Source organism: Dunckerocampus dactyliophorus, chromosome 7 (assembly GCF_027744805.1).
Source record: "Dunckerocampus dactyliophorus isolate RoL2022-P2 chromosome 7, RoL_Ddac_1.1, whole genome shotgun sequence".
Lineage (NCBI taxonomy): Eukaryota > Metazoa > Chordata > Actinopteri > Syngnathiformes > Syngnathidae > Dunckerocampus > Dunckerocampus dactyliophorus.
Window position 1 is genome coordinate 31,527,818 of NC_072825.1, and position 12,340 is coordinate 31,540,157.

The window sequence follows — 12,340 nt, forward strand, 5'->3', positions numbered from 1 at the left end:
TGACTTTTTCTGGTTAGGGCCCGTCACACCTTGACGATTTAGGCAGCCCCTGCCTGACGTGATCATTTTGATGGCATACGTTGAACTGCCGACAGTTTTTTTTTCAATTTTGGGCGTATACATAGCGTATTCATACGCTAAACATGACGTATTAGTAACTTATATAGAACGTTTCTCTAACTTATAGACAACTTATATCAATGAATACGTAGCGTGTTGCCGGTGTTCACAATTTATGCCCAACACCAGTCACACCCTAACGAATTAGCCAGCTTACGCCAACGTATGAAAAATTTGGCCAATACGCTGGCATACGTCGAATAAGTTATGGGTAAGTTTTGTATATGTTAACAGCACGTGGAAGCACGCCAGCATAAGTCTAAGTTGTCCAAAAATTTTGTGCCTGCATAAAACTTTTCGACGTATGTCAACGTATGATGCATACGTCCCGCATCCGCGGGCAATAAGTTATGCCATCGTTGACACCCGTTCACACACGTTATTTGTAAGTTACGTACAAGTCGTAATACGTCAACATACCTTGAGACAGAACTGTCTTCTTGGCAAAGGGAGATGGACATGGAGGCTTGCATTTGCAGGTAAGTTTGCAGCTTGACCAGTAGAGGGCACTGTGACACTGGGAATGGAACTAACATTTTTTATTTTTTTGGGCTTTGTCTGAGAGAAACAATGCACGTTTTAACCAAGCATTATTGATCACGTCAACATAAAGTGCATATGAGTATTTACATTCAAAAACAATGGAGAGATACAGCATGTTACTGTACAAGTTAGCATTAGGTTTGATGCACTGTTAGTACTGTGTTAGTACTGGTCAAGTATGGAATCACAGGAGTGCCAAAATTAAAAGGGAATACGTGTGGAAATACAAAGAATCAATAATGACAAAGACAAAACAGGAAAAGCGACGCCAAAATGGAAAAAACAAAGACAATACAGAAATCATTCTTTTGTCTTTGTCATTACTGAATGCAATGACAAAACACAAGTGGAAAAGACAAATACAAACAGGAAAAACAGTGACAGAATGGAAAAAAAATATGACTACATTTGTATATTTTTTTAATTACTGATTCTCTTTGTATTTCCACACGTATTCCCTTTTAATTTTGGCACTCCTGTGATTCCATACTTGACCAGTACTGACACAGTACTAACAGTGCATCAAACCTAACGCTAACGTGGACAGTAACATGCTGTATCTCTCCATTCTTTTTGAATGTAAATACTCCTATGCACTTTATGTTGACGTGATCAATAATGCTTGATTAAAACGTGCATTGTTTCTCTCAGACAAAGCGCAAAAAAAATAAATAAATGTTAATTCCATTCCCAGTGTCACAGTGCCCTCTACTGGTCAAGCTAAGATAGTTTTGTCTCAAGGTATGTTGACGTATTACGACTTGTGCATAACTTACAAATAACGTGTATGAACGGGTGTCAATGATGGCATAACTTATTGCCCGCGGATGCAGGACGTATGAATCATACGTTGACATACATCGAAAAGTTTTATGCAGGCAAAACATTTTTGGACGGCTTAGACGTATACCGGAATGCTTCCGCATGCTGTTAACATATACCAAACTTACACATAACTTATTCGACGTACGCCAGCGTATTGGCCAAATTTTTCACATTTTTTTCTTCATATTTTGACTTTATTCTTGTAAAATGACTGCTGATTTTAACATTTTTGTTGTTGCTTTCTGTTTTTTTAGTTTCCTTTTCATATGATATTTTTAGAACGTGCCACGGGCCAAATCAAATAACAACCGCAGGCCACCACTTTGGACACCCTTGTTCTAAAAGCATCTTTTTACGCATCATAGGGTCCAAGTCTGCTGCCTCTGTTGCACCTCCACAACCTCAATGCGGGCAAGTGAAAATCTTTGTTGTATTTCACACCAGAAGCCACTTCTCCAAGTCTTTCTGCTCACGTCTTTTTGTCCTCTCAGGGAGGATTTGTCTCCGGCAAGGATGAAATCAAAACCAGGTAGGTTTGGAGATTTGTTTGTTCTCTCAAAATGGGGTCCACGATCCATTGGTTGGGGGTCGGCAATTGTTTTTTTTCTTAAATAAACAAATGATGTTACGGTGTATTGTTAAAAGGAACCACTAGGTGTCCAAACCTTTTTCCACAGAGGGCTACATAGTGACAAATCAAAGGATTTGGGGGCCATTTTAACCCAAACCAAGCCATGTAGGTATGCTTAAAAGTCAGAACTATTAAAAGGAGAAACAGCTTTGTGTTACAGGTAACAAAGCACATTATTATTATTATTATTAGTGTTAACAGTACCTCTGGATTGGCAGACCGGGGTGGTGGTCCCCCTTTTTAAGAAGGGGGACCGGAGTGTGTGTTCCAACTATCGTGGAATCACACTCCTCAGCCTCCCTGGTAAGGTCTATTCAGGGGTTCTGCAGAGGAGGATCCGCCAGTTAGTTGAATCTCAGATTCAGGAGGAGCAGTGTGGTTTTCGTCCTGGTCGTGGAACTGTGGAGCAGCTCTACACTCTCAGCAGGGTCCTTGAGGGTGCATGGGAGTTTGCCCAACCAGTCCACATGTGTTTTGTGGACTTGGAGAAGGCATTGGGCCGTGTTCCTCGAGGAATTCTGTGGGGAGTACTCTGGGAGTATGGGGTATCGGACCAGCTAATTCAGGCGGTTCGTTCCCTGGATGACCGGTGTCAGAGTTTGGGTCGCATTGCTGGCAATAAGTCGGACCTTTTTCCAGTGAGGGTTGGACTCTGCCAGGGCTGCTCTTTGTCACTGATTCTGTTCATTACTTTTATGGACAGAATTTCTAGGTGCAACCAGGGCATTGAGGGGTTCCGGTTTGGTGGCTGCAGGATTGGGTCTCTGCTTTTTGCGGATGATGTGGTCCTGTTGGCTTCATCAAGCCGTGACCTTCAACTTTCACTGGATCGTTTCGCAGCTGAGTGTGAAGCGGCCGGGATGAGAATCAGCACCTCCAAGTCCGAGTCCATGGTTCTCGCTCGGAAAAGGATGGAGTGCCATCTCCGGGTCGGGAGTGAGACCCTTCCCCAAGTGGAGTTGAGGTACCTCTGGGTCTTGTTGACGAGTGAGGGAAGGATGGAACGTGGGATAGACAAGCGAATTGATGTGGCGTCTGCAGTGATGCGGACTCTGCATGGGTCTGTTGTGGTGAAGAGGGAGCTGAGCCAAAAGGCAAAGCTCTCAATTTACCGGTCGATCTACCTTCCTACCCTCACCTATGGTCATGAGCTTTGGTCGTGACCGAAAGGACAAGATGGCGGGTACAAGCGGCCGAAATTAGTTTTCTCCGTAGGGTGGCTGGGCTCTCCCTTAGAGATAAGGTGAGAAGCACTGTCATCTGGGAGAGACTCGGAGTAGAAGCGTTGCTCCTCCGCATTGAGAGGAGCCATATGAGGTGGCTTGGGCATCTGGTCAGGATGCCTGCCGGACGCCTCCCTGGGGAGGTGTTCAGGGCAAGTCTGACCGGTAGAAGGCCTCGGGGCAGACCCAGGACACGTTGGAGAGACTATGTCTCCCAACTGGCCTGGGAACGCCTCGGGATCCACCGGGAGGAGCTGGACGAAGTGGCCGGGGAGAGGGAAATCTGGGCTTCCCTGCTTAGGCTGCTGCCCCCGCGACCCGATCTTGGATAAGCGGTAGAAGATGGATGGACGGATGGTTGGCATTTCAATCTTTTTTTCCCTGAACAGTATGCCTTTTTTCTACTTTTTTTATTTTAATTTCCTTGATTAATTTTATTTTTAGCTGTACCGAGGGTCAATAAAAACAAGCTTCAGGCTGCACTTTGGACCCACCTGCACTAGGCCACTAAAAGAAACATGGCGAGCCAATCAGTAACTGTCAATCAGTAATTTTAAAGGGACTATGCACCGGGTTCCTCCAGAGGGCGCCGACATCCAAACGTACTGCCAACATTATATATACTGTATATGAAATATACAGAATACAGTATGAGTACGTTAGCTACACTGACGTAGCACACGTTACTGTATGATAGCAATTTGGCAAAGTTTAGCGAATAACGTTAACTAGCACTGAATGTATAAAAACCCTCCTGTTAGCTTGACGTTGATTCCAGGTGAACATTTGCCCCAAATATGCCTCACACGTGTGAAACACATTTCAACCATTGGTGCTCACCACTAATGACTGATAATGTCAGACGATCGATGAACAAATGGAATCTGAGCCACGGTCTAGCCTCTAGCCTGGTTGCTACTTGTAATTCCAGTCATTTTTGAGGCCAGCATACAACTCCGGTGCCTTCAAAGACCACCAAAACATTATCATTGAAGCATAAAGACATAAACGTGAACAACTCTGGGCTTTAACAGTGGTGCGTACGTCTATGCTGTACATTTCACCTTTATTAACACATATGGAGAAATTATGGAGGATTTTTGTGTTTTTTGCAGAATTTTGCAGAATTTTTTTTAAAATAACATGTCTAAAATAATAATAATAAAATAAAAATAATACATTTGGACAAAAAAAATCTGCAAATTTGGAGGGCCGTGAATGTGCAGGGATCCACTTTAATAATATTTTCAATATTTGTAATCATTAAGTCAAATTTGAACCAATGAAGTCAGTTTTAAAACAAAGTGGCTTCATTTAGACAGTTCCAGTCTTCTTCCTGTTCATTTTCTCAAAGCTTTTAAGATTTCTTATTTTAAAATAATGAAATCAATGAAATACCTCCGAAGTAGCTCGGCCAGCGGTGTCCAAGGTGCGGCCCGCAACACATTCTAAAAATAGCATTTAACAGGGAAAACTAAAAATAAATAAACAAACACACAAACAACAGAAAAAATGGAAAAATCAGGAGTCATTTTCCACGCAGAAAGTCAAACATTAACAGAAAAAAGTTGCAATCTAACGAGAAAAAGTTGTCATTTAGTAGTAGTAGTAGTACTTTATTAATCCCACAGCAGGGAAATTCATCTGTTACAGCAGCAAGCAAGATACACAAGTACAGAATGCATAGTCATAGACAATGCATGCAATGCATAGACATAGTGAAATACAAAATGGTTCAGGTGTTGTAGAGCTTGATAGCGGTCGGTATGAAGGACCTGCGGAACCTCTCCTTCTTACACCGTGGGTGTAACAGTCTGCTGCTGAAGGAGCTGCCCAGGGAAACAACAGTGTCATGTAGCGGGTGAGAAGTGTTGTCCATGATGGATGTCAGCTTAGCCAACATCCTTCTCTCCCCCACTTCCTCCACGGAGTCCAAAGGACCGTCCAGGACAGAGCTCGCTCTCCTGATCAGTCTATTGATCCTGCTCCTGTCCCTGTCCGTGCTGCCCCCTCTCCAGCAGCCCACAGCATAGAAGATGGCTGAGGCCACCACAGAGTCATAAAAGGTCCGTAAGAGAGTCCTGCACACACCAAAGGACCTCAGTCTCCTCAGCAGGTGGAGGCGACTCTGGCCCTTCTTGTAGAGGGCATGGGTGTTGACGGACCAGTCCAGTTTGTTGGTAAGGTGAACACCCAGGAATTTGTAGCTGTCTACCAACTCTATGTCTGCTCCCTGGATGTTCACCGGTGTGAAGTGAGATGTTTTCCTCTGGAAGTTAATGATCATCTCCTTTGTCTTGCTGGTGTTGAGTTGCAGCTGGTTAAGCTCACTCCAGCTGACAAAGTCCCTGATGACCGTCCTGTATTCCAGATCATTCCCCTCTGAAACACAACCAACGATGGCTGTGTCATCGGAGAACTTCTGGATGTGACACTGTGGGGAGTTGTGTGTGAAGTCCGAGGTGTAGAGGGTGAAGAGGAAAGGGGAGAGCACCGTCTGCCATGCCATGCCAATAATGCCATGGCCTGTGATGGTCTGCAGGCCTCTCCAGACTTCCCTGGCATTATTCTCCTCCAGCCGCTTATCCAGTTTCCTCCTGTAGCAGTCCTTCCCCTTCCTGATCTTATGCCGGAGTTCCCTCTGGACTCTGCGCAGCTCCTCCTTGTCCCCCGAGTTGAAGACCCTCTTCTTCTTGTTCAGCAGGGCCTTGATCTCAGAGGTCATCCAGGGTTTGTTGTTGGGAAAACACCGCACCAACTTGGAGGGCACAGTGTTCTCCACACAGAAGTTGATATAGTCTGTGATGCAGTGTGTCATGCTGTCAATGTCACTGCCATGGGGACTACAGAGCGCTTCCCAGTCGAGAATTTTATGAGAATAGTGTCACTTTAGTAGTATCAAGTTGAAATATGAGAGTTAAAGTGGTGGAAATATTGAAGTTGTAATATTGTGAAAAGCAAACCAAACAATGAATAAAGTTGAGGCTTGCTGTGTCCACACTGGGCGGGGTTAAACACACGCTGTGGTGCTCTTAGAGCCGATTTGTTCGTGAGAAATTTGGTTTATTTAAATCAGCATGAGGATTACAAGCATGTCCTTGGAAAATGTTCTCTCCCGTGAGGCGTTTAAGAACCCCCGGTTCTGAGTGTGTTCCTCTCCAGTGTCGGCGGGGATCTGTGTCTCCCAGAGGAAGCTTCGCCAGATCCAGGACCCCATCTACAGGCTTCTGAAGCAGCTGCACAAAGTGGTCTACATCACCCAAGTACGGCACAGGTAGACCCGCACGGCCACAAGAGGGGTCACGAAACCTAACAGACGGACCTCCTTGCAGCTTCCACCCGCTACTCGCCACGACGTCAAAAGGCGGCTTGTAGAACGGTTCAAGAAGTCTTTGTTCCAGTTCGGGAGCGACCCACGGAACTTAAAAGTAGAGCTCAGCAAGGTGAGAGCCTTTCACAATATTCTACCCTGCAGGCTACATCACTGGTTCTCAACTGGTGGGTCGCGGAGCCACTCTGGCTGGGTCGCAGACAGCAAGTCAAAAATTCCATGAAAATCAGTAACATGTCAAATATCTGATTTGATGGTCTTTTTGATATTTCATCTTCACGTATGCATTATTTGGACGCAGGCAGTTACAGGATGTTCTTCCTCATTTCCTTGCTTGCATCAAGTCCTCTAAAATTCACTTTGCAAGGTAACGACAGTACGTCTGTTCATCTTTTCACAATACACTAGGTCCCCAACTTACGAACACCCGACTAGCAAACATTCGCGGATACGGACACAAGCCGACTGGTCTATATTTTATTTTATTTTTCCTTGTAGTACTCAATCAGTATTTATACTGCTACTGTACATGCTTGACCAGTAGAGGGCACTGTGACACTGCTAATGGGACCAACAGAGGAAGAGTTAGACTGGGGAGATACAGTGTAAAGCTAAATGGAAAGCTAAATGATAGAACCCGGACAGAGCGTGTGATTATGAAGAGTTGTGGAGGAGGAGGAGGAGGAGTTATTGAAAAAAAGGACAAATGGTGGTGGTGGTTAGACTCTTCTAAAAGAGGTAGTGTTCTGTGGGTGGTGTAGAATTAAGCAGGCCTATTAACTCTTCATCAACTTTAATCACACGCTCTGTCCAGGTTGCATCATACAGCTACAACTTAGCTTTGTATTTACCAGTAGCTTTCTCTGCCCAGCATCTGTTGGTCCCATTAGCAGTGTCACAGTGCCCTCTGCTGGTCAAGCATGTACAGTATAAATATGGACTTATAAGGCAAAACACATGAAAATATAGATTAGTCGGCTTGTGTTCGTATCTCCGAATGTTCGCATGTCGGATGTTCATTAGTAGGGGACTTGGTGTACACGTACATGTAGTACCTATATCATTGGTAATATTACCTTTTCCCCTACTTAAGAACAATTCAACGTAAGAACGGTCGTCTGGAACCAATTGTGTTCGTAAGTTGGGGACTTAGTGTACATGACAGGCAAGTTCAAAAACACCACCAACAAAGAAACATTTTAAAAAACCTAAGTAGAAAAAATACATACAGTATTCATTCAATCAATAAAAGAAGGGATAAATACATTTCAAATAAAGACATATAAAAGTGTAAAAAAAAAAGAATACAAATGAGTGTGTAATAATATAATACTGTAATAATGAAGTGTAAATATTAATTGAAAAAATGACTTGAACGTGTAAAAATACACATCAAAATGACTTTAATAAGTGTAAAACAATAATACAAATAAATACAATAATAATAAAATCAATAAAATAGAAATGACTTCAATAAAAGTAAAAAAAACAAAAAAACAAATAAATTGAAATGGCTTAAATAAAAGTGTAAATAAAATAAATACAAATAAACATGATTTTTATAAAAGTGTAAAAAAATGACTTACATAAAAGTGTAATAATAAAATTTAAAAAATCACTTGGTGTAAAAATAATACAAATAAATTAAAATGGCTTAAGCAAAAGTGTAAATAATAAAATAAATAATAAAAAGTAAAAATAATTTATATAAAAGTGTAAAAAAAACAATATGACTTAGATAAAAGCGTAGATAATAATACAATTTTAAAAATGACTTAAAGGTGTAAAAATAATACAAATTAATTAAAATGACTTGAATTAAAGTGTAAAAAAATACAAATAAATTATATGCAAGTGTAAATAATAATAAAATAAAAATGACTCAAATAAAAGTGTAAAAATTGAATTAAAATGATTGAAATTAAAATGACTTAAAGTGTACATAATATTAAAAAAATAACTTGTATAAATGTGAAAAATAATACAAATAAATTGATAAAAAGAACTTTAAGTAAAAATGACTTAAAGGTGTAAAAAAATAATACAAATGAAATTAGTGTAAATGTGTAAAAGTGTAAATAATAACATAAATAAAAATACAAATGACTGAAATAAGTGTAAAAAAAAGTACAAATTGAAATTATTTAAATAAAAGTATAGATAAAAATGACTTAAATAAAAGTGTAAAATACAAATTAATTAAATAGAAGTGTAAATAGAAATACAATAAATTAAAATTACTTACAGTAAAAGGGTAAAAAAATACGAATAAAAGGGCTTACATACGTGTAATAAATGATACAAATAAATTAAAATGACTTCAATAAAAGCGTAAATAATCATAAAAAATAAAAAAGGACTCAAATAAAAGTGTAAAAATAAATGTAAAATAAAAATGATTGAAATAAAAAATGTAAATAAAAATCAAACTAAGTAAAAATGTAAAATGACTTCAATAAAAGTGGGTCTCAACTTAATGACCATTGGAAAGCGTGGCTCTCAGGTTGAGACTGTTTAAGAAGCCGTGTCGTGGAAGGACATCATGTACACCAAAAGTCTGTGCCGTGTTTCCCTGCAGCTGGTCCAGGGGTCATCAGAGCTGATGGATTCAGGCTTCCATTCCTTCGCTGGCGGCCTCCGTTTCAATGAAGACTCGGGTAAGAACGCAGCGGGTGAGGAGAATCCCACCAAGTAACCCAAGCTGCCGCTGCCTCCCACAGGTGACCGCCTGAGAGAAGGAGTCACGTACGAGCAGATGCAGGTCCATCTCCGATGATCACACCTGTGTGTGCGTGTGTGTGACAGTCTCACATCCTCCTGTTTCTTATCAGGGTATCGTGGAGGAGCTGCTGGAGGACTGCGGCTACTACGAAGCCACACACAGCAGGTGAGCATGACCATGGCGGGTGCAACAAGGGTGTAACACGCGAGACAGTTGAGCAAAGCTAGCCAGCAAGCTAAAAACACCAGCCGTCGACCGGTTGTCTCGTGTGACTCTGGAGGCGTCAGGGAGTGAAGGGAACTGAGGTGCTGTGGCGCCGCCACACTGGCTGGCACCCATTACACAACAGGACTGTGTGAGGCGCCCCACCATAGACTGACTGGCGCTTTGCCTCAAGTCAACCTCTAAAGTGAGCGGTGGAAAGTCAAGCAAAACATGTTTATAGAGGAAATGAGATCACAGACTGCAACAAACACACACCTCCTCAAGTGAGGGCACACTCCTACGTTAGCTACATTCAAATAATGTCAATCCAATTCATCTGTTCCAGACAACCACAAATGTGAGCAAACAATACGTTTCATAAAGAAAAATTCTAGTTTTGCATGCAGAAAACAATGTGAAATCATTCTAATTGAAGAATGGATGGAACTCATCTCGCCGTAAATGCTGGCCAGATGGAATTCAACAGTGTTTCCCATCTTCATCATCAAATTGCCGCCACTCTCAGCTTTCTTTGGCCCCATGGCGGGTTATCTAGCAGTTGCACTCAATAAATAACAAAATGCGGTGAGTCGGCAACGCGCCGGGTGCTTCATTTTGGGCACAAGAAAAATCTGAGGCAACATTTTTGGCCAAATTTTCCAAATGATACAAACTTTTCTGAGCATTTTTGTCATTTTAGGGAGGCAGACAAAAGAAGTCGTCCATGTTCATCCTCGTAAGTCACAAGGACGAAGTGACAGCTTCCATTTTTATTCTCACAGATATTTGTATACTGTAAATACGTGTCATGTCTGCGTGTGCACGTTCATAAGGTAAGCAAAGATGGTGCTCCTTTTCTTCCCCAACCAGCACATCTTTAACCCGTGGTGGTGCTGCAAATATCCAACACTGGAAAACGTACGCTTTTTTTGTTGTTTTTACTTTACTTACCAAATACGCACACTGTGCAATATATTAGGTACAGGGTTCATGACTTCATTGAGAGGAAAACAAGACAAAGAAGAGAATAGTTCACTTTGGTTAAAGAAGAATTCAAATGGTCTTCCAATACTTCTTAGTCCCATCTATTTATCTCTTTATTTTACAAACTCATTTGTGTTCTTACCGTTTATTTGTACATGAACTACATGTACAAAATTCACATACTTTGTTGTAAATGTCTGATCACCTCCTGGTGAGCTTGGAGATATAATCCTCCATCTGGGCAGGTCAAATTCATTCATTCATTCATGCATTTGACTTGCTAGCTGTTCCCCTCTATGGAAAGATGGCAGCGACAAGCACCTTCCAGTTGACGCACGCCCCCACCGCTCAGGCTGAAGCGAGTACCGCAAGCGCCTCCCGTATGACATTTCTCTGTATTTTATTGTCCGATTAGCAAGAATAATGACGTCACACTTACTGTACATGAGAGGCTCTACACAGGCTGTAGAAAGCCACGGTGTATAATATATGTTTCTGCAACCGTTGCAACCATATTATCGCCGACAGGCTGACTGAAACTGGCAGGTGCCACGATCCAACTCAGTGCACTGTATTTGATCAGGAAATGTGCAAATTCAGCCATTTTTACTTTTAAAAAAAAGGTAAAAATCATACAGAAAATACATTTAGAACACAGTTCAATGGAGAAATATTATTTGTTATGGTATCATTCTAAACAATTACTTTTTGCAGAACAAAGTTAGTTTTTCATACCTGACAGTATGCTAGTTACAAGACTAGCATACTGTTTAGCTTGTATGCTAGCATTTAAATTTGACATGAAAACACATATTATTCTAAGATTGGTAGAATATATCAAGCACAAAAATGTCGATTCACTTACTGTCACCTTGGCACGCTTTTCCACGGCTGAACATCTTCTGTATGGTGAATTGGGTCATTTGGAAAGTTGTACAAGCGTACTCCTTCTGCTCGAGTTTTTTTTTAAGCAAAAGCCTGCCTCAAAATACTCAGGCATTATTACCAAAAATATGTGTAACTACGTGAGAAATTCAATAAGCCACCACAATACAGAAGTAATGGGGGGGGGGGGAGTCCTGTAGCTGACGTCACTTCCGCATTCTGCTGAAGAACACGGGAAAGACCGTCTTTAGTGACAAAACTTTAACAAAAGTCAACATTCGAGCACACACCTAGCATAGGAAATATGCCTTGAAGTGTAATTTTTCAAGGAGAAAGTAAGATTAACATGTGTTTTGGTGTCTTGAGCACTTTCATTTTTCATCATGACAGGGAGTGCACTGACAGTAACTCTCCTACAGAGGGCGCCAAATGAGCGTAAATAAATGTTTTTTTCAAACCAGAATGCCACTCTGAGGCCCATATACAGTAGCTAAAACCGCCGCTGAATGAGTTCCAATATAAGAGCTGTTTCACAAATACTGCTTTGTACAAAGATAACGTTGTTTTAATTAACAGGAGATGTGTATTATGTATTTCTTGTGGTGTAAAATGTGAGAATAATTAGAATTTTGAGCTTATGTTTATGATGCACTTTGACCAGACTTTATTATACTGGTGGTTTGTGGTCATTCTGCTTCTAAAAATGTATGTACAGTGGATTATTATTAAAGTATGCAACACGTGGAAGCATGTGGAACGATGCGTATGGGATTTTTTTGCCACTGAAGCCAAAAATGTTGTACTGTTGTCATGCAGCGCCGTATTTCATTGCATAGTAGAACTACCTGTTTTACTGTGCATATGACAATAAA

At 41.2% G+C, this 12,340-nt stretch overlaps 1 protein-coding gene across 1 annotated transcript; it reads left to right on the forward strand.

Moving 5' to 3' along the window:
- Nucleotides 1–573: 573 nt before the first annotated feature.
- LOC129185311 (serine/threonine-protein kinase Nek10-like) lies at nt 574–12,206 on the forward strand. The gene is made up of 8 exons (XM_054782143.1): nt 574–599; nt 1,980–2,017; nt 6,505–6,605; nt 6,675–6,785; nt 9,252–9,330; nt 9,394–9,434; nt 9,505–9,560; nt 10,300–12,206. Exons 1-8 carry the CDS (start codon nt 574–576, stop codon nt 10,337–10,339), a joined length of 492 nt encoding a protein of 163 aa, XP_054638118.1. The 3' UTR covers nt 10,340–12,206.
- The last annotated feature ends 134 nt before the right edge of the window (nt 12,207–12,340 follow it).

Coding starts and splice junctions, on each gene's coding strand:
- LOC129185311 (XM_054782143.1), top strand. CDS start 574: ATGGACATGGAGGCTTGCATTTGCAG. Junction 6,786..9,251: donor TAAAAGTAGAGCTCAGCAAG/GTGAGAGCCTTT, acceptor GTTTCCCTGCAG/CTGGTCCAGGGGTCATCAGA. Junction 9,561..10,299: donor TACGAAGCCACACACAGCAG/GTGAGCATGACC, acceptor TTGTCATTTTAG/GGAGGCAGACAAAAGAAGTC.